General features: G+C 39.6%; 1 protein-coding gene across 4 annotated transcripts in view; it reads left to right on the top strand.

Annotated features, from left to right (window-relative positions):
* The window catches only part of AP2B1 (adaptor related protein complex 2 subunit beta 1), a 137,188-nt gene that overhangs the window by 81,128 nt on the left and 29,569 nt on the right, over positions 1-26,491 (top strand). For 2 of the 4 annotated variants that reach the window (XM_008011067.3, XM_008011068.3), the window contains exons 15-18: positions 1,223-1,264; positions 2,126-2,272; positions 4,565-4,710; positions 13,686-13,815. In XM_008011067.3, coding sequence (XP_008009258.1) covers positions 1,223-1,264; positions 2,126-2,272; positions 4,565-4,710; positions 13,686-13,815 — 465 coding nt within the window. The remainder of the gene's footprint in view (positions 1-1,222; positions 1,265-2,125; positions 2,273-4,564; positions 4,711-13,685; positions 13,816-26,491) is intronic. The other 2 variants (XM_008011069.3, XM_073004862.1) reach the window with 1 other exon arrangement.

Consider the following 26,491-nt stretch of genomic DNA (forward strand, 5'->3'; position numbering starts at 1 on the left):
GTTGTAGTCCTCACTATTTTTTAACATTTAAGATTAATTTTTAGATTTTTGAGAATGCCATTTTATGTACTACTACTCTCTGTTCATTGAGAAGATAAATCCTCTTTTCCCAGTCTTAAAGATACAAAATAATTGTTACAACTCAATGATCTGCAAGTTCCTACCACTAAATGACTATAAAGGAGAGTGTGTTTAGAGCAGACAAAGCATTTGATGATTCAAGGAAGTGTTTTAGACGCACAGTGAGAACTAGGAAGAAACAACTGTGGAACTGTAGCAAAAAGTAGATTTTGCTTTTGAAACAGCTCCATTAGTTGTGTTTATGTGTGTTTTACATTGCGTGTGTGCCACCTATTTTCAGCTTGAGTTCTTTAATGTTTTTGTCAAGGAAGACCGACTTCAGAGTGAATTATATCTTATCAGAATCCTGAGAAAAAAAGCAAGACTAAGACCATGTGGAGTTATTTTCTTGTCAGCTAGGTAATTCAGTTAGTCTCATTCTCTAATGCTTAACATCCTTTTTAAATGATCTCCAAATAAATCACATTTCTCCTTAGTAGAACTGACTGTGAAAGAGATTTGAAGCACTGCATGCTTCCCCACTTCCTCCGTAGACAGTCCAAATATTTTCTTTTTTAGGAACATTCCGAACTCTAAAAATCACTTTTGTTCCACCTATAATTTTTGCAGCTTGAAATTGCAGCTCAATACTAATTTGGCTCTTACTTTTTCAGTGGGGCAGCAGGTTTTGTAAATTAAAACACATTAATTGTTTTGTTTTTTGGCTTTTTCTTTTCCAACACCTCCCCACCCCCTCCGTCCGCCCCCCACTATAAGTTTCCTTTTAAAGAAAAAATAAAGCATATTCAAAACATTGCCGCTTGGGGATAGAGCTTCTTAGAATATGCATACTCTTTAAATCTTGTTTGGGTTTGTGCCTGTGTACCCCAGTGGAAAGATTGGATCTGAAACATCCCTGAGATGTCCCAGCTCCATCTTCTTTACAAGTTTTCTCCAAACTAATACACCATCACTACCACCACTTAGTTCCCCTAATACATATTTCTTTGTAATCTACCATTTTTTTAGGCTTTGGGAGACAAGTTGAATGGCATGTATTTCCAGCAACTTGGTAGAGCAATTTACAGATTCTATATGGGCATCTAGTATTTAGTTAAATGAACTCTACCTCTCTCTCCTCTCTCTCCTTTCTCTCTTTCAGCTTGGCAGTGACCTTGGCGGGGGCATTGGAGGAAGTCCGGCAGTAAGTGCCATCTGTTTTTTTCACCATGAGAAGCACTGCCCCCTGTTTGATGCCTTTCCTATGTACACATTATCAGACCAGCCACTGCTGCTGTCTAGCACTGCACACCAAAACCTCTTTAACAGTATATGGGGAGTAGAAAATAGTATAGGGTTACTTGGAATTGTTGGGGTCATGCACCATGTGGTGTAGAGACATCTTTAAGGATTAATGTTCCAGTGCTTACAGAGATCTTTGTCTTTCTAATATTAAAGAGCTAAAGGAAATGGACCCTTCCATCTTGACTGGAGAATGCTTATTCCCTGGTGTCACCTAGAAAGAACTTGAGAGGGTCAGCTGGACTCAGAGTGAGACTCTCCTTATAAATGAGTTAGTTTCGGGGGTGTGAATGTCCATCTCCCCGAGGAGAGCTTCCTACTAGATATTTATGTCTAAATGGGAAAGGAAATATTACTTTGCTGAACCCAGGTGGAAATGGAACTGCTGTTTAAGTTGGATACTTCTCCCTCTTTCTATAAAAACAAACTACTCCTTTCTTAGGGTACCTGTAGGCCTTTTGCACAGAATCATGGAAGCTAAAATTGGAAACAAACACAAAATCTTGAATCACTGTGTTCCTGTATCCTACTGAGTACTCTCTTGATAAAGCTTCTACAGAATGAGTGTGTCTTATCAATGATGAAAAAATAACTGTCATGATTAAAAAGATGAAGAATATACTAATTTGACTCCTAAGAATATTGTAATTATGGTTTTTTTAATTGATTTGTCAAAACTACTAAGATATGTAGCAATATTTTAAGGACTGTTAATCGGTTCTTCCCAATCTCCCCTCTCCCCCGCTTTTTTTTTTTCCTGCAGGTGGGACAATCCTTCATCCCATCATCGGTGCCTGCAACCTTTGCTCCTTCACCTACACCTGCTGTTGTCAGCAGTGGACTGAATGACCTGTTTGAACTCTCCACAGGCATAGGCATGGCACCCGGTGGATATGTGGCTCCTAAGGCTGTAAGTAAAGAGTTAACATAGCAGTACTTTCTTAATGGACAAGACCCAAATTGTTTCACTTTTAACATTTGTGTTACTTCTACTGGTAATAAATCAAAGGTTTGGGCCCTTGTTCTGGAAGACTTAAGAGGAAGATGAAAGGTGGCTTCAAACTTAGCAGTAGGAAGCACCATTAGCATCCTTGTTAAACTGTTTTATAATTAGACTTAAAATTTGAAATATTAATTATTTGAGTTTTGTTCCCATGTTTAGAAATATTGTCTAGTTTGTCAACATTGAAGTCAATCTAGTGAAAATCTAGTGGTATGTAGTGCACCAGCAGGAGAAAAAAATACAGAGAAGTCATTTCTCTTATTCCCTTTTCCCCATTGGTATTACATATGGATTCTAGAATGCCACTGCTCAGATTTGGTTTTCATGGATTTTAGTGTACCTTTTTAGAGTTCCTATTTAGGTTTGTGTCATTGGGGCTCTTCTTGTCTTGTCTTAACCTTACTTGATGTCACTCACAGTGAAATTCAAGAGGGGAGACTCCCGGTTAAGGAAGCTCATTTAAGCCCTTGGGAAAAGCACCATCCAGGCTAGGCCAGGCTTCATATAGTCTTGCCTTTCTGAGGACCAATTTGACTGGTTGCTTCCTGAATTCTCTGCTTACTAATCTGACTCCTTATGGGGGATCCCTGCTATAGAGATGTAGACCGGTTGTCCATTCCAGGAGTCATAACTGTGATAACTGAGTGTGTATAGTTACTACAGTACATAGCAAAACCGAAGATATTCAAAATTGAGCCATAGTGTTTTAGCACACCTCGGTAGCTTTGTTGTAAGGTTTACTATATGGGATATTATCTTCAGACTTTTAATTATTAGTTATCTAATGCATTCGTTTACTAACATAAAAGTAATGTATACAAATGACCAATGTAAATAATATGAAAATGTAAGATGGAAAATTGTCTCCCCTGTCCCCCATTTCCCATGTATAGACACTGTTAACTTTCTTGTGTGTCCTTTCAAAAGAAAAAGATCATGCATATAGCTGTATGTTTGTATCCTTTAAACATTCTGTGTCAATGGAATATACTGTTTTGCACCTTGGTTTTTTCTCTACCATATTCTTTTGAATCTGTGTATCTACTGAATTGATACACCGTAATTTATTTAATCACTCCTCTGTTAATGAACATTTAGTTTATTCCCTGGTCCTCCCCACCACCTGCCACTCTTTTAGTGTGGCTGAGTATATTACCATGATTATTCCCCACCCACAGATCCTTTGGTATTCTGTCTTAGGTGGTCAGAACAGCTCGTGACTCCTGATTTTAAAAAAAATTTTTTTTTGAGATGGAGTCTCGCTCTGTTGCCCAGGCTGGAGTGCAGTGGCGCCATCTCGGCTCACTGCAAGCTCCGCCTCCTGGGTTCATGCCATTCTCCTGCCTCAGCCTTCCCAGTAGCTGGGACTACAGGCGTCCGCCACCATGCCCGGCTAATTTCTTTTTATATTTTTGTTATCCAGGATGGTCTTGATCTCCTGACCTCGTGATCTGCCTGCCTTGGCCTCCTAAAGTGCTGGGATTACAGGCGTGAGCCACTACACCCGGCCTTGAATTTTTTAATCTTTATTTTTTTTTAATAGTATAGGCCAGATGTGTCACAGGTTCCGGGACCAAGGGGTGTGTTATGATTTATTTAGATAGATAGAATAGGCATTCAGATTATATGAGCAATATCTGAGTATTTACTATTTACCACAAACTGTAGCAAGAGTTAAAAATGTATATAAGACATGGTCGATGCCTTTAAGGAAATTACCAATAATGGCTTTGGTTGGAAATGATGAAAAAAAATCTTCAAAGATTACAGGCATGCTATTTTCATTAGCAGATGCAGTTTGTTCCCTTTAAACCATTTTACCAAAACTAACAGAAAAACACATTATACTCATTGGAATTTTTCTTTTCCTCTTGGTAGCAGTACTCTTAAAAGCAGTAAAATAACCAAACTGAACAAAAGATAGAGCAGAAACCAGGGTCGTTTAAAGACTGGTTTTTTAAAATTATTATTATTTGCTTCTTAAATAATTGACAACGATCTCAAAATTCAGAAAATAAGACTCTATCCAGAGTCTTTTGCACTGGATTGATATTTATAGTATAAAATTTACTATAATTGCCTAAGGAAATGAATTTGTTCACTTAATTGTTAATCTTAATTTGTTCTTTATTTGTTAAAAAATATGTAGCATCAAGATAAATCTTGTCTGGTTTTATTGAGCTTTATTGTGTGTTTCAGGTCTGGCTACCTGCAGTAAAGGCTAAAGGCTTGGAGATTTCAGGAACATTTACTCACCGCCAAGGGCACATCTATATGGAAATGAACTTTACCAATAAAGCTCTGCAACATATGACAGATTTTGCAATCCAGTTTAACAAGAATAGGTAAGAAATCTGAGTCCTTAGCTTGACATTGAGACAACAGTTTGCCTTAGAACCAACAAGAGAACTTTCCATTTAGCACTGGTTAAAAACTCACATATTGGTCCGGGTGCAGTGGCTCATGCCTGTAATCTCAACATTTTGGGAGGCCGAGGCGGGCGGATCACCTGAGGTCAGGAGTTCAAAAGACCAGTCTGGCCAACATGGTGAAACCCTGTCTCTACTGAAAATACAAAAATGAGCTGAGCATGGTGGCGGGTATCTATAATCCCAGCTACTGAGGAGGCTGAAGCAGGCGAATCCCTTGAACCCGGGTGGCTAAGGTTGCAGTGAGCTGAGATTGCGCCAGTGCACTCCAGCGGGGGCGACAGAGTGAGACTCCATCTCAAAAAGAAAACCAAACCTCACATGTTGGCAGATGCTGTATGTAGAGTGAGCCCCGGCTCTTGCAAGTCTTTTCAGTTATCAGCTTCAACTCTGGAGGCACTAGGGAGTTTGTTGGGAAGTTCATCCAAATGCGATGAAGAAACCAGAACTTATTTACTATCTTGGATTCTAGGATTAGAACATTTTTGACAAATTTTTAACTGAAATCCATTTATTCAACAAACCATTGTTTAGCATTAGTATGAGTCAGACATTTCTAGGTACTAGGGCTAGAGTAGTGAATCAAAGCTCCTGACTGAAAGTTCACATTTTGGTGGGAAAAGTTAGCATATTTGGTTGGTGTAAGAAATATGGAAGTGTATATGCTGACCAAATAATCACATAAACTTTGACAACCTCCTTTTAGCAATCAATTCTCTGCCTTAATAAGGAAGAGAGCATGAAGAAGTAAAATGTTAATGTCTTATTCTTTTTGAAACATCAGTGGTTTTTATTCAGTTTTATGGTTCAGGAAACTGGTTGTTAGACCTTAATGGCATGTCCATTCATTTGTAAATACAGGATATTTAACCCTGCATATAAAAAGTAGTAATTGGACCCTTAAAGCAGATTTAATAAAGTTTGTCAATAACAATTTGCATCAGTGACTGTCTGATTTATTTCTCATCATTTGGAAACACTTTTGTACTCTGGATTTGAGAGCTTGGCATGTTAAAAATCATTTAACTATCTGGAAAGTCTGTGTTTCTTTCTGTCAAGACTACCAATATTTGTAGTCAAGGCCAAGGCTGTTGGGAAAATAAGTAAATAAATAGGCCAAGGCTGTTGGTGGAATCTGTTGTTGTAATAAAGGAAATCTGCAGATGCAGAGTCTGCATTCATCTCTAGCCTTCCCCCCCACCTCTTTTTTTTTTTGGAGATGGAGTCTCACTCTGTTGCCCAGGCTGGAGTGCAGTAGAGCAATCTCGGCAGCTCACTGCAACCTCTTTTGTTCTGTTCCATTGTTTTTTGTTTTTCTTCTTTGGGGTTTTCAATTATTCATTTATTGACTCTTTGTTTATTTTTATATACTGTTTTTCTCTCTAATCGTTAAAAAAAAACATCAAATTCTTTTATATCAGCAAATATCCAATTAGTGTCAGATTTTCACAGTAGTCTAATGTTTTTGTACTGTTTGCTTTGTCTGAACAGGGTCCCAGTAAGGTCCCATACATTGCAATTAGTTGATAAGTGCCTTAAGTCCCTTTAAATCTATAGGTTCCTCCTCCTCCTCTGTTTTGTTCCTTAGAATTTTTCTCCTCCTCCCTCTCTGTTTTGTTCCTTAAAATTTATCTGTAGAAGAAATTAAGTCTTTTATGTGTGGAGTTTCCCACAATCTCAAATCTTGCTGATTCTACCTGTAAATTGGAGGCAGATTATAGATTTATCAGATTTAGGCTCATGTTCTGGTAGAAAGACTTCATAATTGGTGGTGATTACAAATCCTGTTTCTTTTGTAGTTTTTTTTTGTTTTTTGGTTTTTGGTTTTTTTTGCTTTTTCTCATTTCTATTCTGTTTCTTACCATATTTACTATAGTGTCTGTTTCCTTGTGCTTTGTAAGTCAGTCTTTTTGTCACTATAATTGTACCTTTTCTATAATTTTTTTATAAATGAAATTACATAATATGGAATCTTGTGTGGTTTCTTTCGATTAGCATCATGCTTTTGAAATACGTATATCAGCAGTTGATTTCCCTTTCGTTGTTAAATAATACTCCATTGATGAATATACAGTTTGTTGACGTGCTCACAAGTTGGGGGAGTTTGGTTGTTTTCAGTTTCATCTTTATGATAAAGTTGCCATGAACTTTTGTGTACACATCTTTTGTTGGACATATGTTTTTTATTTTCCTTGGTAAATAACTAGGAATGTTATTGCTAGGTTGTATGGTAAGCTTGAGAATTCCAGCTGTTCCACATCCTCACCAATTTTAGCCATTCTTGTCACTGTGTAGTAGTGTCTCATTTTAATTTGCATTTCCCTAATGACTACTAATTTTAAGCATTTTTTTTAAATAAGCATATTGGTCATTTTTATATCTTTCACTTAAGTATCTGCTCAAATCTTTACTTTTTGTTGTTTTTTGGGGGAGAGAGAAGATTGTCTTATTGAGTTGTTAAAGTTCTTTGTATATTCTGGATACAAATCCTTTGTTGCAAATATTTTTTCGCAGTCCATGGCTTGCCTTTTCTTAATAATGTCTTCAGGCCGGGCGCGGTGGTTCAAGCGTGTAATCCCAGCACTTTGGGAGGCCGAGATGGGCGGATCATGAGGTCAAGAGATCGAGACCATCCTGGCTAACACGGTGAAACCCCGTCTCTACTAAAAAAGATACAAAAAAAAAAACTAGCCCGGCGAGGTGGCGGGCGCCTGTAGTCCCAGCTACTCGGGAGGCTGAGGCAGGAGAATGGCGTAAACCCGGGAGGCGGAGCTTGCAGTGAGCTGGGATCCGGCCACTGCACTCCAGCTGGGCCGCGACAGAGCGAGACTCTGTCTCAAAAAATAATAATAATAATAATGTCTTCAAAAAAACAAAAGGGTGTTTTTGTTTGTTTTTTTGTTTGAGACAGAGTCTGGCTCTGTCACCCAGGCTGGAATGCAGTGGCACAATCAAGGCCTACTATTGCTTCGAACTCCTGGGCTTGAGTGATTCTCCCACCTCAGCCTCCTGAGTAGCTAGGGCTACACCTGTGCACCACCACACCCAGCTAATTTTTTTTTATTTTTTGTAGAGATGGGGTCCCACTGTGTTGCCCCAGTTGGTCTCAATGCCTGGGCTCAAGTAGTCATCCTGCCTTGGCCTCCCAAGGTGCAGGAAATACAGGCATGAGCCATTGCACCCAGTTGAAAGTTTTCAATAAAGTCAGGTTCATCTGTTTTTTTTCTTTTTATGGCTTATGCTTTTTGTGTTCTAAGAAATCTTTGCTTACCCCTATGGTTACAAAGAGTTTTTTGGCATGTTTTTAAATATAAGCCTTATAGTTTTTGTTCCTACATTTAGTTTTAAAATTCACTTTGAGATCATTTTTAAGTATGTTGTAAATCAAGAGTCAATGTAAAAATTTTTTCCATAATAGGTCTTGAAATCAGATGGCATACGTCCTGCAACTTTGTTTCTTTTCAAAACTTGTTTTAGATGTTCTTGGTCTTCTACATTTCCCTGTAAATTTTAGAATCAGCTTGTCAGTTTCTACAAAAAAAATGCTGAGATTTTTATTGGAATTGCAGTGAATATGTAGATCAATTTGGGGGAGAATTGACGTCTAAGCAGTATTGAGTCTTCTAATCCGTTAGCATAGTATATCTCTGTTTAGGTCTTTAATTTCTCTTTGCAATGTTTTATAATTTTTTATGCACAAATCTTACACACCTTTTGTCAGATTTAAGTATTTCAGATTTTTGATGTTATAGTAAATAGTTTTTTGTTTTTTTTTTTTGAGACAGAGTTTTTCTCTTGTCACTCAAGCTGGAATGCAATGGCATGATCTCTGCCTACTGTAACCTCTGCCTCCTGGGTTCAAGCAGTTCTCTAGCCTTAACCTCCTGAGTAGCTGGGATTAGAGGCACCCGTCACCATGCCCAGCTAATTTTTGTATATTTAGTAGAGACAGGGTTTCACCATGTTGGCTAGGCTGATCTTGAACTCCTGACCTCAGGTGATCTGCCCGCCCTTGGCCTCCCAAAGTGCTGGGATTACAGGTGTGAGCCACTGGGCCCAGCAGTAAATAGTTTTTTATTGTTGCTAGTATATAGAAATATAATTGATTTTTATATATTGAGCTTGTCTCCTGCAACTTTGTTAAACTTACTTTTTCTTTCTAGTAGCCTTTTTGTAAATTCCTTGTAGTTTTCTACATAAATAAATCATGTTATTTATAAAAAGAGACAGTTTTATCTTTTCCTATTCAATCTTATGCCTTTTATTTTTTCTTCTTGCCTAATTGTACTAACAGAACCTCCAGTAAATGTTGGGTAGGAGCGGTAAGAAAAGTGTTCTAATTCATGGGAGAAGCATTCAGTCTCTCATCATTAAGTGTAACGTTAGCCATAGGTTTTTTTGTGGAGCTTGAGGAGGTTTCATTCTATTCCTGGTTTTCTGGGATTTATTATGAATGGGTATTAAATTTTGCCAGATGCCTCTTCTGCATTTACTAAAATGATTATATGAACTTTTTTAGTCCATTAATATAATGGATTACATCAGTTGATTTTTCAAATGTTAAACCAACCTTGCATTCCTGGGATAAATCCTACTTGGTTAGGATGTGTTGTCTTTTTTTGTGTATTGATGGAGTTCATTGGCAAAAATTTTTTTACATCTGTGTTCATGATATATTTAGTCTTCATTTCTGACATGATTTACTTGTTTTATTTCTTTCCTGAGTTAGACTGGCTCCCTTTACCTTTTCCTGTTGTCTGGCCCTCACCTCACATTATCTGGTCATCCCTTCCCCAGATGTTTTTTTTTTACTGTTGTGTGGTCTTCCTTGGTAGCTAGCACTGTTTTTTGTTTGTTTGTTTTGCTTTTTCAAGTATGTTTTGTTTGTCATTAAGGAAGTTGTACTGCTGTCTTTCCACTTTTTTATACTAGGGCTTTGAATAGTTGCTGTGTTTTTTACCATTTTGATACTCATATTTGAACGAGTTGGAATTTGCAGGAGTAGCTATTAGTAGATTTCTACAGAAAAGGAAGATAGGCAGGGTAGTTTTTTAGACTTTGCTCCTCAAGAACGTTTCCTTCTTTGCTCTGGTATAGCCACAGCTTCTTAGCCTCTCTGAATCTAACTTGATTCTAGAGGGCTGATCTTTGCCTTCAAGCCCTGTCTTCCAAGGTGTTTGTTTCCTCTTTAGAAGGTGGTGCTTTTTGAGCTCTTCCCTCTCCAGGGCTCCCTTGGTAGAAAGGGACTTGCTACCTTTTTTTTTTCTCCAACCTTATTCATATGTTGCTCCTGTTTGATCTTGGTCTATTCTGGGAATGGGGCTCTCTTCTGAGAATGGATATTTGTAGTCAGTCTCTGAGACCTGCTACTACTGCTGGTTTCCTCTGAACTCCTTGTGCTTTCCTACTGTATCACCAGAGCATCTCACCAGTTCTGTGGGCTTTCTTTAACTAGTAATTTTGGAGAAGGTGAAATTACAGCTTTATAGGGACTTTTTTCTCCCTCTTTGTTTCCTCTATTTCATTTCTCAGATGAGCACTTGGAAGATTTGGAACTATGCTGCTGCCATGTTTCCCAATATTGACTTAATGGCAGAGTTTTGATGACTGTGAGAGCAAAATAAAAAGAATAAAATTTTTTTTGCCTTATAACTATTATCCCTAAATGAGTGATATGAATTCTCAAGATGATTTCATTATTACAATTTGATACTCTTAAGGTGTAGTTTAGGAAAAAGAAAATATTTCTTTAGCCACTCTAACTCTTGAAAGAGTATCTGTGTAAACTCTTTTTCTATTTTTAGTTTTATTTATTTATTTTTTTTTGAGACAGAGTTTCGCTCTTGTTGCCCAGGCTGGAGTACAGTGGCGTGATGTTGGCTCACTGCACCCTCCGCCTCCCGGGTTCCGAGTAGCTGGGATTACAGGCACCCACCACCACGCCCGACTAATTTTTTTTTTGTATTTTTTGGTAGGGATAGGGTTTCACCATATTGGCCAGGCTGGTCTCGAACTCCTGACCTCAGGTGATCCACCCGCCTCGGCCTCCCAAAGTGCTGAGTTTACAGGCGTGAGCCACTGCACAAGCTTGTATAAACTCTTTAGTTAATTTTATAAACGTCGTAGTCCCATCTTCCATCCTGAGGCTATTTAGAATATAAATTCAATATAAATTTGTATCATTTTGTTTGTTATCTTCTAGGCCCACTTTTTTCTTTCTGCTCCATCTTTATAAAATTTTGTTTTCTTCTTTTTTTTCCCTACTCGAAACAGGGTCTTGCTCTTTTGCCCAGGCTGGAGTGCATGATGCAATTGAGGCTCACTGCAACTTCAACCTTCTGGGTTCTCAACCTCCTGGACTCAAGTGATCTTACCACCTCAGCCTCCTGAGTAACTGGGACTACAGGAACACACCACCACACTGGCCAATATTTGTAATTTTTTTCCAGAGACAGGGTTTCTCTATGTTGCCCAAGCTGGTCTTGAATTGCTGGGCTCAAGTGATCCGCTCACCTGTCCTGGGTCTCCCAAAGTGTTGAGATTACAGGCGTGAGCCACCATGCCTAGCCTATAATTTTTTTCTTTTTTTCTTTTTTTTTAAGACAGAATCTCGCTCTGTCGCCCAGGCTGGAGTGCAGTGGCGCAGTCTTGGCTCGCTGCAACCTCCACCTCGCAGGTTCAAGCGATTCTCCTGCCTCAGCCTCCTGAGTAGCTAGGATTACAGGTGCCTACTACCCAGCTAATTTTTGTGGTATTTTTAGTAGAAATGTGGTTTCACCATGTTGGCCAGCCTGGTCTCGAACTCCTGGCCTTAAGTGATCCACCCACTGCCACCTCCCAAAGTGCTGGGATTACAATTGTGAGCCACCGTCCCCAGCCCCAGCTTGTAAAATTTTATCCTTATGCTTCTCAGACCATCTGTCTTCCCATACATGTATTTGTTTTCTATTTAACTTCAAATTCAGGCTGAGTTTCCCATGTCTTTACCATTCTTGTATTATTAAACAAGTTTTCCTGGAGAAAATTGGTGGCTATACATTGCCTGCCTGAAGCTTAGAAAGTGGCCATGTTTGGCTCCACAACTTACCCTAACTATTTGGAATTTATAAGCCAGTCAATTCCATTTAGACTAGCTCTTTCCCAGTGATTGTGTCCTATGTAAATGAAAAAAAGAGGAAAGTGAGAATTACCAGTAAATAATCCTCTGGACTTATCAGGCAGGTTATCAGGCCTGTAAAATAATTTATTGTACTTCTCTTTACAGAGTAGAAATTGGTTTTGGGGTTTTTTTGGTTTTGTTTTTTTAAAGACAGGGTCTCACTCTGTCATCTAGGCTGGACTGCAGTGATGCGGTCACAATTCACTGCAACCTCTAATGCCTGGGATCAAGCAAGCGATTCTCCTCCCTCAGCGCCCAGAACAGCTAGGACTACAGGCATGTGCCACCATGCCTAGCTAATTTGATTTCTTTTATTACTTTTTTTTTGGCGGGGGGTGGGCAGTAAAGACAGGGTCTTGGGCCGGGCGCGGTGTCTCAAGCCTGTAATCCCAGCACTTTGGGAGGCCAAGACGGGCGGATCACGAGGTCAGGAGATCGAGACCATCCTGGCTAACACAGTGAAACCCCGTCTCTACTAAAATAAAATATTAAAAAACTAGCCTGGCGAGGTGGCGGGCGCCTGTAGTCCCAGCTACTCGGGAGGCTGAGGCAGGAGAATGGCGTGAACCCGGGAGGCGGAGCTTGCAGTGAGCTGAGATCCTGCCACTGCACTCCAGCCTGGGCAACAGAGCGAGACTCCGTCTCAAAAAAAAAAAAAAAAAGACAGGGTCTCGTTATGTTAAGTGACCCTCCTGCCTCAGCCTCCCAAAGTGCTGGGATTACAGGCGTGAGCCACCACACCTGGCCTCAGGGTGGAAATTCTTAATTCTTCTTTCTCTGAAGAATTATGTAAGGAAAGACTTATTACAAATGATATTATCAAACCTGTCCCTCTAGTGACATTTTAAAGAGAAGAAACTTTCAGAGTCATGGCACTAGCAAAGCAGTTCTGCATTTATGAATATTTTCTTCCTCAAATTCATTTAATGGAAAACAGAAGTTATGATGTAACCAGTGTTACAGCAAATTGGAATTGAGCACCTTGATTCCTGCTACCCCTTTTATTAATTTGTATTAAAAATTTTGTTTCCTTGCCTGTAATCCCAGCACTTTGGGAGGCCAAGGTGACCAGACTGCTTGAGCTCAGGAGTTTGAGACCAGCCTGGCCAATACGGTGAATCCCCATCTCTACTAAAAATACAAAAATTAGCATGGCATGATGGTGCATGCCTATAGTCCCAGCTACTTGGGGGACTCAGGTGTGAGGATCGCTTAAACCTAGAAGGTGAGGGCTGTGGTGAGCTGAGATCACACCACTTTGCTCCAGCCTGGGTGACAGAATGACACCCTATCTCAAAAAAAAAAAAGAAAAACAGTTTTCCTTTTAATGGAGCAAAATGCCATTAAAACTCAAAGATATGGCAAAATCCTGCCTCTTTTTTTTTTCTTTTTTGAGATGGAGTTTTGGTCTTATTGCCCAGGCTGGAGTGCAATGACGCGCCCTCGGCTCACTGCAACCTCTGCCTCCCAGGTTCAAGCGATTCTCCTGCCTCAGCCTCCCAAGTAGCTGGGATTACAGGCACCCGCCACCACGTCTGTCTAATGTTTTGTATTTTTAGTAGAGACGGGCTTTCACCATGTTGGCCAGGCTGATTTTGAACTCCTGACTGACCTCAGGTGACCCACCGGCTTCAGCCTCCCAAAATGCTGGGATTACAGGCGTGAGCCACCACACCCAGCCTAAATCCTGCCTCTTGATTAACCTCTGTGATTTATGTATCCCCTCTTCTAGCTTTGGTGTCATCCCCAGCACTCCTCTGGCCATCCATACACCACTGATGCCAAACCAGAGCATTGATGTCTCCCTGCCTCTCAATACCTTGGGCCCAGTCATGAAGATGGAACCTCTGAATAACCTCCAGGTCAGAGTTTTACTTCACTCAGGTGGTACAAGTTAATATCTTGCCAATTATTATTATTATTATTTTTATTTATTTATTTTTTTAAAGACAGAGTCTCGCTCTGTTGCCCAGGCTGGAGTGCAGTGGCACGATCTCGGCTCACTGCAGTCTTCGCCTCCTGTGTTCAAGCAATGCTCCTGCCTCAGCCTCCCAAGTAGCTAGGATTACAGGCCCAAGCCACCACACCTGGCTAATTTCTGTATTTTTACTAGAGATGGAGTTTCACCATGTTGGCCAGGCTGGTCTCGAACTCCTGACCTCAAGTAATCTGCCCACATGGGCCTCCCAAAGTGCTGGGATTACAGGCGTGAGCCACCGTGCCCAGCCCAATTTTTCATTTACATGTAAAAAAGTCCCTCTTTCTTCCTTAGGTTTGAGTTAGTCATGGAATAGGATTTGAGATAAATCTCTGTGGATGAGAGTTTTATGTTTTGTTGTTAAGAAAAACAAAAGTCATGCATGACATAGATATTCATTCTTTTACTCAACAAACATTTAGAAACTTTTTTCTTCTTATTTGTACACCTTTTTTCCTTAAGACTTTTACAGCAAAATTTGAATGTCATTCATATAAGAAGAGATTTATATGGAGGTTATCATTGAACACTGGACCACAAGACCCCATTAGCAAGTATCTATGATAAGTATAACAGCATCTTAGAGGAATTTTATCTGGTCTACAGGAGCCTCTTTATCTTGAAAATGTTGAATTTTTTAGAATGCTTGGGTATCAGCTTAGAATTTCATTCAGTTTTCACCTACCTTGAAGTTTCCTTTGAAATATAAACCTTCTGGGCTTTAGGCAGCATGAAGGCAGAGCAGTAAGCTCATAAGTCAGAGCTGTAGCAACCCTGGAGGTTGCTAGCGGTTATGGTTTTAATGTTCACAAGAACAGCAAGAAAGCCTTGGGCTACCCTGAAATGGGGAACTGTAATCGATCCCTGCATAAAGCAGAGACCCTGGAAGGGCAGCTCCCTCAAAGAAAGGAGAACTAGGAAAATGTTTTCACCATCCCCCAAAAACGACAGGAAAGTTCTGAGCAGGGTTCTGGGAAATTGAAGGCCCAATCAATACCGTAGATGAGTTATATAGTCCAAATTTACACTACTTATGTAGATGTAGTAACCTCCAAATCAATACATTAATGTAAAATTGGCCCAGGACTGGTGAAACCTAGAGTCCTGTCAGAAGCAAATACAAAGTAGCCCTTTAACAACAGTTGTAAAATTTAGGGGCTTCAATACCCCCAACTGAAAAGAAAATCTCTACTGAAAATGAGCTCACAATTTAACAGGAGAGAGAGAAAGATGCACTGTGAAGGATAGTCAAAAGACATTTTCTAAGAGGAGGACTGGTACTGTCCCCACCCCCACTAAGAACTTAAGATAGAACAGTCTGAATGAGACTATGAAATATATTTAAAATGATGGAAGAAAAATGTCAGCTTTCCACTTTCCAGTCAAGACAGGTGGGATCCCATTGTTTAATCTTCTAGAAATGCCAGTGTAAGATACTAGTACTGATGGTGAGATGTCAAGAGTAAAGTATCTTGGAGTTAAAACTAAACATTCTTCAGTCATTTAAATACCAGCCCAACAGGCCTGTTTGCCAATTCACTAACTACCTTGTTGCCACAGTAGTTGACTGCCTTTTTTTCAGCAAAGGGAGTAACGATTGAGAGGGTAGACGAGTGAGTCACAATATAACTTGGCTCAGACAAGAAGAATAAAGCAAGGATTACTATGCAGATGGAATTGGCTGTTACTATGATGACAGTAATGTGTTAAGGGGCTTTTCCAGCACAGGATCCTGAAGAAACTTAACCCAAATCTACATCTGTTCCCTTTTCATTGAAATCTAACCTCCCATTGGCCACAGAGCCTCAAGCCTAATATTTGAGGACAGTCAGCATGCACGCAAGAATGCTTTACCTCATAAGTAGGAAAGAGAATTTGGGTCACAGAAACCAGGGCAAATTTTCTGCTCTTAAAATGAAAAGAAAAAAAGAAAAGAAACAGTAAACAAATTAATGAATGTCAGTTTACTTTCCTATTGGCATTTCCATTTGACTAACTCCTGAATAGGAATCCTCACAAGAGAAGTTGAATCTTAGTCCAACCCTGTCCTCAAAAGTATTGATATGATATTAGAACTAGTAAGTTTTAATTTTCATAAACCTGATATTGTAAGAAGCAACCTTTAAATTTTTCCATCTATAGTTAACTACTGATTTTTCAAGTTTCCCCCTTGGATTCTCTTCTTTTGGGGATGTCATAATTGTGACTATTTTCTCATTAATTGGCATTTCCCAATGGAGATGATAAACAAAACTTGAAAAGAGAAAAACTTTTTCCCCCTGTGAGCAGCTCTACTTAGTGTATACTGGTGAGAGTTGAAACTAATGGCTAGCTTAGGGATGTGTAGGGTACTTTAGATTTCAGCTTCCATTCTGCCTTTTTCCCCATATGAACAAGAAGAAAATCAAAACGTCATTCCAACAAGGTTAAACTATATAGATCCAGATAAAGCCAGATAACAATTGATCTAGCTTTTATATATATTTGTATAATGTTTACATTCAAGAGCTCTTGTGGGAAAATTAGTATTTTTCTAGTACTACAGACCATAAAATCGGGGGAAAAAAAATGTTGAGGATTGAGGAAATGAAATTTTGAATTCCATGTGGGTTTTAGCTGTTTTGGCTAATTTAATATCAATGTGTAGAACAATTAAATCAAGCCCAGCTGCCAGAACTGTAGTATAAAACTTATTATAAAATCTTTTCATCAAAACACTCATTACTACTTCTTGACTTACAGACTATTTGAAACACTATTTAAAAGTTAAAAAGATACCATTCATTCTTTTTTTTTCCTTTAAGACGGAGTTTCACTCTTGTCACCCAGGCTCGAATACAATGGCGCAATTTTGGCTCACTGCAACCTCCGCCTCCCAGATTCAAGCGATTCTCTTGCCTCAGCCTCTGAGTAGCGGGATTACAGGCGCACGCCACCACACCCAGCTAATTTTTGTATTTTTAGTAGAGACGGGTTTCGCCATGTTAGCCAGGCTGGTTTTGAACTCCTGATCGCAGGTGATCCACCTGCCTCTGCCTCCCAAAGTGCTATGATTACAGGCGTGAGCCACCATGCCCTGCCCATTCATTCTTAATGTAAAATACATTATGTGTCAAATATGGGAATTAAATACCTAGTAGAGATTTGAACCTGGAAGAATTTTTCTGCTCTACTGACATTGACTGTAAAAGCTTTTGTGAATCAACTTATAAACATTATACAAAGTAAAGTTAAGCTTGCTCCTACTGGGAGCCTTTCCTGAGTTTATTTATATCACATAATTATATTCCTTAAAAAGAGAATTGATTCTCTCTGCTTAAACAAAGCAAAAACCTTAGTAAGTGTCTAAATGTATTTCCTTTAAATGAGTTTTCTCTGACTCTGATGTCCTTGTTTCTCATTTCATGTCTTAGTTGTGCTTAGAAACATTTTCCCAATGAACTTCTTCAAACTTGACACCTGGCAAGTGACTTTTTCAAGTCAGTGTCTGTAAGGAGACAATGGAATTATGATTTAACATGTATTCATCTCCAGGGTCATGCTTATGGTCTTTATGTAGATGCTGCAGAGTTCCCACAGCTGCTTGGCCTCTGTTTTCACAGGGCCATAAACTCTTATGAGAACATTGATAGCATCATTCTTTCAAGTTTTCAGGATGATAAAGGCATAAAGAGCCAACTAATTCTACAGTTATTTAAGAAAAACCCAGTCCCCAGACTTTTCTCCCTAACAAGACCTCCAATATCTCCTTCCACAAAGCCAATTTCGTTCACCTCTTTTGATTCTTTCAATAATTACCTAAGTAGCATGCTCATATTGGGACTCTTGGATTTTTCTTTATTTTTATTTTGTTGAGATAGGGTCTCACTCTGTCACCCAGGCTGATGGTGCAGTCATGGCTCACTGTAGCCTTCACCTCCTGGGCTCAAGCAATCCTCCCACCTCAGCCTCCCGAATAGCTGGGACCACAGGAGCACACCACCACACCCAGCTAATTTATATATATGTGTGTGTGTGTGTGTGTGTGTGTGTGTGTGTGTGTGTGTGTGTATATTTTTTTTTATTTTATTTTTTTTTTTTTGAGACAGTCTTGCTCTGTCGCCTGGGCTGGAGTGCAGTGGCAGGATCTCAGCTCACTGCAAGCTCTGCCTCCCGGGTTTATGCCATTCTCCTGCCTCAGCCTCCCAAATTGCTGGGACTACAGGCGCCCGCCACCTTGCCCGGCTAGTTTTTTGTGTTGTTTTTTTTTTCTTTTAGTAGAGACGGAGTTTCACCGTGTTAGCCAGGATGATCTCGATCTCCTGACCTCGTGATCTGCCTGTCTCGGCCTCCCAAAGTGTATATTTTTTAATTTTTTGTAGAGACAGCGTCTTTCCATGTTTCCTAGGCTGGTCTCAAATTCCTGGGGTCAAGCAGTCCTCCCACCTTGACCTCCCAAAGCGTGGGGATTACAGGTGCAAGCCACCACACCCAGCTGGATTTTTCTATTGTAGGTATTCCTGTACATCTCCCCACTTACTGCCATCATCTGCATACTTGTCATGTTCCCATTTTTTCTGATAGAACTATCTTAAAATTTACTTAAATCAGTGTTCAATGTTTACATCAATTTTTTTTTCTTTTTTTTTTTTTAGAGATAAAATCTTGCTTGGTCACCCAGGCTGAAGTGCAGTAGTACAATCATGGCTCATTGCAGCCTGAAACTCCTAGGCTCAAGCAATCCTCCTGCCTTAGGAGGATCTCAAGTAACTGGGACTACAGGTGTGTGCCACCATGCCTGGCTGATTTTTTATTTTTATGTAGAGATGGGGTCTCACTATGTTGCCCAGGCTGGTCTGAAATTCCTGGGCTCAAGTGATCCGCCTGCCTCAGCTTCCTAAAGTGCTGGAATTACAGGTATGAGCCACCACACCCTGCCCAGTGTTTACATTATTATGACTGTATATACTCTTTGAAGCTGAGCCATGTATTAAAGTGATTTTTCCTCAACAAAACTTTTGGTAGATAATTGGAGTTAATACTCATTTCTGTTGGTGTTTTTAACTATAATTTAATCCCAAATTCCATTGAGATCAGACACTTCAAAGTATACTATCAGTTTCCCTCTCTTAAAGTCTCTTCTAGACTGACTTACTTGAATGCCTGGAATATAGCTGTCTTCCTGGGACCTCCTTTCATCTTAACCCTGGGGATTCATTCCCTTCGTCAGCTCTCTCATACTCAGGGTCTCCTATTACAGTGTCCTTTTCTTGGTTTACTCCCTCTTTTGATGAAACACATTTTCCAGTGGATTCCTGAGACTAGGTATATAGACTATTCCATAGATTTGAGCCTTTACATGTTTTTAAATGTCTCTTTTAGTCTGTCTTCATACTTGTTTGACAGCTGCTGTATAAAATTCTAGGTTAGATATCATTTTCCTCCCAATCAGAAGCCGTTCCGATTCTTGATCCTTGCCTTTGCCCTGTTTTTTTCTCAATGAAAGCTTGTACTTTGTCCTCAGTGTTTCAGATTTCACAATGATATGCCTCATTGTGACTCTGACTGTCTTTTCACCCATCATGCTGAGTACTCATTGGGTTCTTTAAAACCGGAAACCCATGTCCTTCAAGTCAAGGAATTTTTCTTTAACTTCTTTGCTGATGCTCTCCCCTTCATTTTCTCTATTTCTTATCAGAAGTCTTGCTATTTGGATATTGATTCTCCTGGACTGACTCTGTTTTCCCCTCCTATTTTCCATCCCTTTTTCCTTTCACTCTACTTTTTAAAACCTTGTTTATGAGGACATGCACAGCAGCTCACACGTGTAACTCCAGCACTTTGGGAGGCCAAGGAGGGCGATCACTTAAGGCCAGGAGTCCAAGACCAGCCTGGCCAACATGACGAAACCCCATCTCTACTAAGAATACAAAAATTAGCCAGGCATGGTGGCACACGCCTATAGTCCCATCTACTCGGGAAGCTGAAGCAAGAGAATTGCTTGAGCCAGGGAGGCAGAGGTTGCAGTGAGTTGAGATCACGCCACTGCACTCCAGCCTACGTGACAGAATGAGCCGTGAGCCTTTATCTCAAAAAGAAAAAAAAAAAAACTTTTTTATGAAATATTTTTAACATTACAGAAATAAGCAGAATAGTATAATGAGTCCCTGTGTACCCATCATCCAGCTTCAATAATTATCCACGGTTAATATCATTTATACCCCTTCCCATAACCCTACTCTATTCTTTTGAAGCAAATCCCAGAAATTTATATCACCTAATCTGTAAATATTTCAGTAGCTCTCGTCTTTTTTTGTTTGTTTGTTTGCTTGCTTGTTTGTTTGAAATGGAGTCTCGCTGTGCTGCCCAGGCTGGAGTGCAGTGGTGTGATCTCAGCTCACTGCAACCTCTGCCTCCCGGATTCAAGTGATTCTCTTGCCTCGGCCTCCCAAGTAGCTGGGATTACAGGCACATGCCACCACACCTGGCTAATTTTTGTATTTTTAGTAGAGACAGGGTTTCACCATGTTGACCAGGCTGGTCTCGGATTCCTGACGTTGGGTGATCCTCTCTTGTGGGATTACAGACATGAGCTACCATGCCTAGCTCGGTATGTATCTTTAAAACAGGTCTCTTTTAAAAAATTTAACTATGATAACTATTCTCACAACTTAAAATATTAGCAAGAATTCCTTAATATCACATATCGAATCAATGTTCAGATTTTATTGTAATTTTTTTTGTTTTATTATTACTTTGTGTTTGAATCAGTAAAGTGCACATATTATGGTGGGTTGATAGCTCTTAAGTCTCTTTAGCTACACTGTTTAATATGATAGCCACTAGCCACATGTGGCTATGTAAATTGAAATTAAATCAAACAAATTCAGTTTCATCATTGCATCAGCCACATTTCAAATACATGTGTGGCTAGTGGTTACTAGATGGGACACTAGTGCAGGAGTAGAACATTTACCTTACTTTAGAAAGTTCTGTTGGCAGTGCCAGTCTGTAGCCTCCTCTTCCATATTTCTTTTACCTTTGGTTTTCAGCAGTTTGACTATTATGTATGTAGGTGTTTTTCTTGTATTTCTCTGGCTTGGAGCTCACTGAGCTTGGATCTGCAAGTTGATAGTTTTCCCCAATTTTGGAAATGTTTTGTCATTCTTCAGATTTTTTTTCTACCTCATTATGTCTCTTCTCTCATACTAGAACTCCAGTTACATATGTGTTAGACCACTTAATGTCATCCCTCAGATCACTGAGGCTGCTTTTTTTAAATTTAGTCTTGTTTTCTCTCTGTTCTTCAGATTGGATCATTCCTGTTGATCCGTCTTCAAGTACACTGCTTCTTTCTTCTATAGACAACAACCTTCTGTTAAACTAATCCAGAGCATTTTCATTTCAGATATTGTACTTTTTAATTCTAGGATTTCCATTTGATTTTTTGCTGAATTTTCCTCTCTGGGCTGGCTCAATTCTTTCAAAAGTTATCTTTAAGTCTCTGTCTAGAATAGAAAGGCTTTCTTCCAGCCTCATGGGGAGCTAAGTTGGGAAAGAGGGCTGGAGAGTCTTAGCATTCAGTATGCATTAATTCATTTCATTCACCACCCCTCAGCCATGTTTGGCTTTTACTTCTAAGTGCCATCTATTTTATCATCTCCAAAAGAATCAATCTTCAGTTTTATGCAGGGCCTAGAGACCTAAGAGCTGTCCAGCAGTATAGAATCGAGGTTGGGATCTAGAAATCTTATTGACATCTTAATCCTCTCTCTTTTAACACTCCCCACCATACAGTTCCAGAGGTGCTACCAGTCCTAAGCCTTTGAGAATTCTGTGGTAGTATTGCTAATCCATCTGCTTTCCAGGTACCAAGATATTGTTGCTGTTATATCTTTTTCTTACTATCTCTATGAATTTATACCTTGAAAATTTTTTATTTTCCTTCAGTTATGGCAGAACTCTTTCCAGGAGAAAAGAAACTTAAATGTGATTTTTCAATCTACTATCTCTGCCTAGAGGTCTGATAGCACCTTAAAAATTTTTCTTTCTTTCCTTCCTGCTATACAACTTTATAATTAGGAACCTTAGAAGTGAACCTGTGGAGAAAGAATTAACCCTTTCCCATGTATAGTTTTTGTTATCCCTCTCTTTATTGCCTTTAAATCCCACATAAACATTGTTGAATGAGAGGCTGAATATGAGAGAAAAGAAATAGATACAATGTCTCTTGTTGTTTTTTTTTTCTTTGCATATCTTTCTAAAACAAGGCAATATTCATCAGTCTGTTCATTTAACCTTTGATTAGGGCAGAAAGTGTTGAAGACACTAGCTGCAAAGGACACGATCTTACAATCCTGTTTACTCATGTCTTAAGATCACTGTCAGCCAAATTTTGCTAGTATATGGCTCTGAGGAAATTCTGTCCCTTGCTACTCCTACATGTAGTTCCAGCCTGTGAGACAGTTAGTTGCAGATGGTGCTTGTCCCTGATATTTCATGTCTTGCATATGTCCGTTCACACTCAGAAAGCCCACAGCTGTAGCTATTATACCAGAAAAACTGGTAGACGCTCCCAAACGGAAGACCTTTTCAGCAGCTTCCATCAAATGAAGCAAACCAGTTTGGCATTTGCTGACGTTTTTTGACTGTTGTGCAAGCCAAACAAGTCAGTGTTGAAGCCTTCTTTGGTCTTCCAAGATCTACAATTGAGGACTGCACACACTGATTGCATTTGTGGGACCACGATGCTGCTTGAATAGACAATGAGTCCTTGAAGTGGTGGATCTTTTGGGAACTATATAGAGGTTCTCACGTCAGACAGTTGGATCCAGTGTTGGATCTGCTATCCAAATGATCCCTGTAGACCTAAAAATATTCCTCCTAAAATATTCCATAAGCAGTGTGTAGGTACTGGAGTCTTAATTATGAAAGATTAGAACATTGTGCTCTCAAAAAATAAAATAGAAGATTACTTACTGAGATTGCTACTTCCAGTTTGACATATTCTTCATGTCCCATCAGGACTATAAACATATTCTTTAATCTCATCTGAGAAATTCAGTATATTACATATTCATATTCAGTATTCATATTCAATATTCATATTCAATATATTACAAACTTGGGTCAGATTACCCAGGTAATAGAAATCCATGCTGACATCCTGAGAAAGGATAATGAGTTTCACACAGTAGTTCTAAAATGGTAATAAAAGTGATTTGTGGGCTTTTATTTGTTAAATTCACAGCCACTTTTTATCATGATTATAAACGAGGAGTTAATGATGAATAATGGAATCAGTTTTATGTTTCTAGTTTAATAAATGATGAGAAATAGATTTAACCCTGTAGTCTTTAGATTTAACCTTGTAATGCAGTAGAGGACTTTGAATTCTGGATGTAAAATAGCTACCTCTTTCTAGTCCCAGCTGATAAAAACCTATATTATAGGTTAGAATTACAGAGAACTCACTCAGATTTTTCCTCAGCTGGATTGAATTTGAGAGCCATACCCTGCTCTCATTCATGTTTACTCTCTTATATTTTGCTACAGCATGATGTTTAATGAGATGGGGAAGAAAGTGCATTATTCATAATTTTTAATGAAGGGGTTATGCATAGGCTTTGTAGTAGTAAGTTCCATACATATTTGAATAAAACTGCAGAAAAGCTTTGAGCCATGTGACCATGTACATATAAGGAATGTAAAATCTCATAGTTGGAAGGGATGGTCTTTAATTTTGTCTATTTCAAATCCTATCTGTTTTTGATGGAATTCACTCTGTATTGGCAGTGATGGGAAAATCAGTGCGTACATGAATACCACCAGTGATTTACTACCCTATATGACCCTTTCTGTCTTCATAAAACTCTGTTAGGCAGTTGTTTATTTGGCATTTTTTTATGTTTGTTTTCTTTTTTTGAGTGGGGAGGGGACAGGGGTGGGGGAATCGGAGTCTCACTCTGTCACCCAGGCTGGAGTACAATGGTATGATCTCTGCTCACTACAACCTCTGCCTCTTAGGTTCAAGTGATCCTCCTGCCTCAGCCTCCTAAGTAACTGGGATTATAGGTGCCCACCACCACGCCCAGCTAATTTTTTGGATTTTTAGTAGAGATGAGGTTTTTTCACCATGTTGGCCAGGATGGTCTCAAACTCTTGACCTCAAGTGATCTGCCCACCTCGGCCTCCTAGAGTGCTAAGATTACAGGCGTGAGCCACCACACCTAGTTGTTCATATGAAATAAAATGTCTTCCTTTAGGTTCTATCTGTAGATCCTAGTTCTACATTTTGAGATTTTTATAGATTAAGTTTCTGAATTGAGGCACCCAGGGCCTGAAAGTCAATCAGATGGGCCTGTAATGAAAACATACTCTTTGTCTGAATTTATTTTCTTTTTTTTTTTTCTACTTCAGGAAAGCCTAAGTTTATGGAAGGACATTTATATAATGTCAGTTTTATTGTTCTAATTTTAGAAGAAAATCCATTTAGAAGGAGGGACCCTGGTAAATGTAGTTGGAATCAGTTATAGTTTGGAGACTGAAGGAAAATATTACCTAATCACTTTTGAAAAGTGTGTGAATGAAAGATGATCCTTGACTTGGTAGCAGCCTTCCTTTCCAGGAACCCCTGAAGGAGTTGAAGGGCAAGTACTCAGAACAGGAAAGCACAGAACTTCTCGATTCCATAGCTCTCGCTGTGCTCCTGACAGTAATTTATGTCCCTCTATATGACCTGCTTCCCCAGTGGAACTACCCAGAGACAGCATCTGTGTTCAGTGGCCTGCCCATCTGTCCAGTCATCTTGACAGCCACGTGTCCTCCTTTTGTCCATGTAAAGTTGTACTGTCCACCAGGCAGAACATAGGCACAACTGTGAACCCATTTGATTTCTAACTTGCAGCTAACTAATCTGAGGATGTATGCTTAATATCTAGAACCTAGATTTGATTCTAGATTGACACCTATTACTGCCTATTATTACTGAAGTCTGTTCTTTTATTGAATTTCTACTAGGTCTTCTATGATATACTAAATTAGAGTAGAATTTTAATCACCTTAACTGGTAGTTTTCTAGTCTTGCCTTCAGGATTTTTTGATTCAGTACAGTATTATTAAATGTTTTTGTTTGTCTTTTTTTTCAGTCAGGGTCTTGCTCAACTTCCCAAGTTGGAGTTCAGGGGCACAGATACAGCTCACTGCATCCTCAAGCTGCTGGACTCAAGTGATCCTCCCACCTTAGCCTCCCAAGTAGCTGGGAATACAGGTGCATGCCACCACACCTAGTTGATTTTTTTTTTTTTTAATTTTTTTGTAGAGTTGAGGTCCGGCTATGTTTCCCAGGCTGGTCTTGAACTCCTGGGCTCAAGCCATCCACCTGCCTTGACTTCCCAAAGTGCTGGAATTAACAGACATGAGCCACCGCACCCAACCTAAATGCATTTTTAAAGTTTAACAGTCACGCCTGTAATCCCAGCAGTTTGAGAGGTCGAAGCAGGTGGATCACTTGAGGTCAGGAGTTCAAGACCAGCCTGGCCAACATGGCAAAACCCTGTCTCTACAAAAATACAAAAAAGTTAGCTGGGCATGGTGGCGCACGCCTGTAATTCCAGCTACTCAGGAGGCTGAGACAGGAGAATCGCTTGAACCCAGGAGGCAGAGGTTGCAGTGAGCCAGATTGTGCTATTGCACTCCAGCCTGGGCAACAGAGCAAGACTTCATCTCAAAACCAAAACCAAAAACAAAACACAACAAAACCCAGTAAGCCTACATAGCAAATAATAGCTCAAGTTGTCCCTCCGCCCCCCCGTCTCCACCCCTGATTATTAACATAAACAATGTTCGAAGATGAGGCAGCAGCAACCAAGGGCATATCAGCCAGTACATGTAGCTGTGTAGCTGTCATTAAAGGGAAAAAGAAAGACTGGTCCCTTTCGGCTTGTCTGTCAGGCAGGCGGAAAGGCCTATGAAATTATTGCTGACTGTTTCTGGCAACTGAAACTAGAGTAATTCTGTTGTAGGCTGCTAGAAGAGGAGAGGATTAGGGGCCAGTGAGATTTCTGAAGAGTAACTGGGTTGATCAATATCATATCACAGGGGGGTTATACATTGGCAGAAAGCAGTCATATATACATTTGGTATAAGTTCTTGATTTATTTTATTTAACTTATAAAACTTTTTAAATGAGGAAGCTACCCAGGAGTAGGAACAGATGCAGTGTATCTTAGCATGATTTTCCCTTGACCCTGGGTTCCCTGTGAGGCACACAGCTGCCAGTGACATAGGTATGGTCCTGTCAGAGTCGTGAAAGTTGCTTAATTCTTGCTATACCACTGGCCTGTTACACTCAGGTAACCCTCAGGTAGGTTACCTATTATACTCAGATACCTAACTTGCAGCAAATGTATATGTGACTGCTTTCTGCCAATGTATAATCCCCCTGTGATACTATACTGACCAATCTTTTTTACTGGCCCCTAATCCTCTCTTCTTCTAGCAGCCTACAGCAGAATTACTCTATATAGTTTCAGTTGCCACAAACAGCCAGCAGTAATTTCACAGGCCTTTCAGCCTGCCTA

This window comes from Chlorocebus sabaeus, chromosome 16 (assembly GCF_047675955.1).
Source record: "Chlorocebus sabaeus isolate Y175 chromosome 16, mChlSab1.0.hap1, whole genome shotgun sequence".
Lineage (NCBI taxonomy): Eukaryota > Metazoa > Chordata > Mammalia > Primates > Cercopithecidae > Chlorocebus > Chlorocebus sabaeus.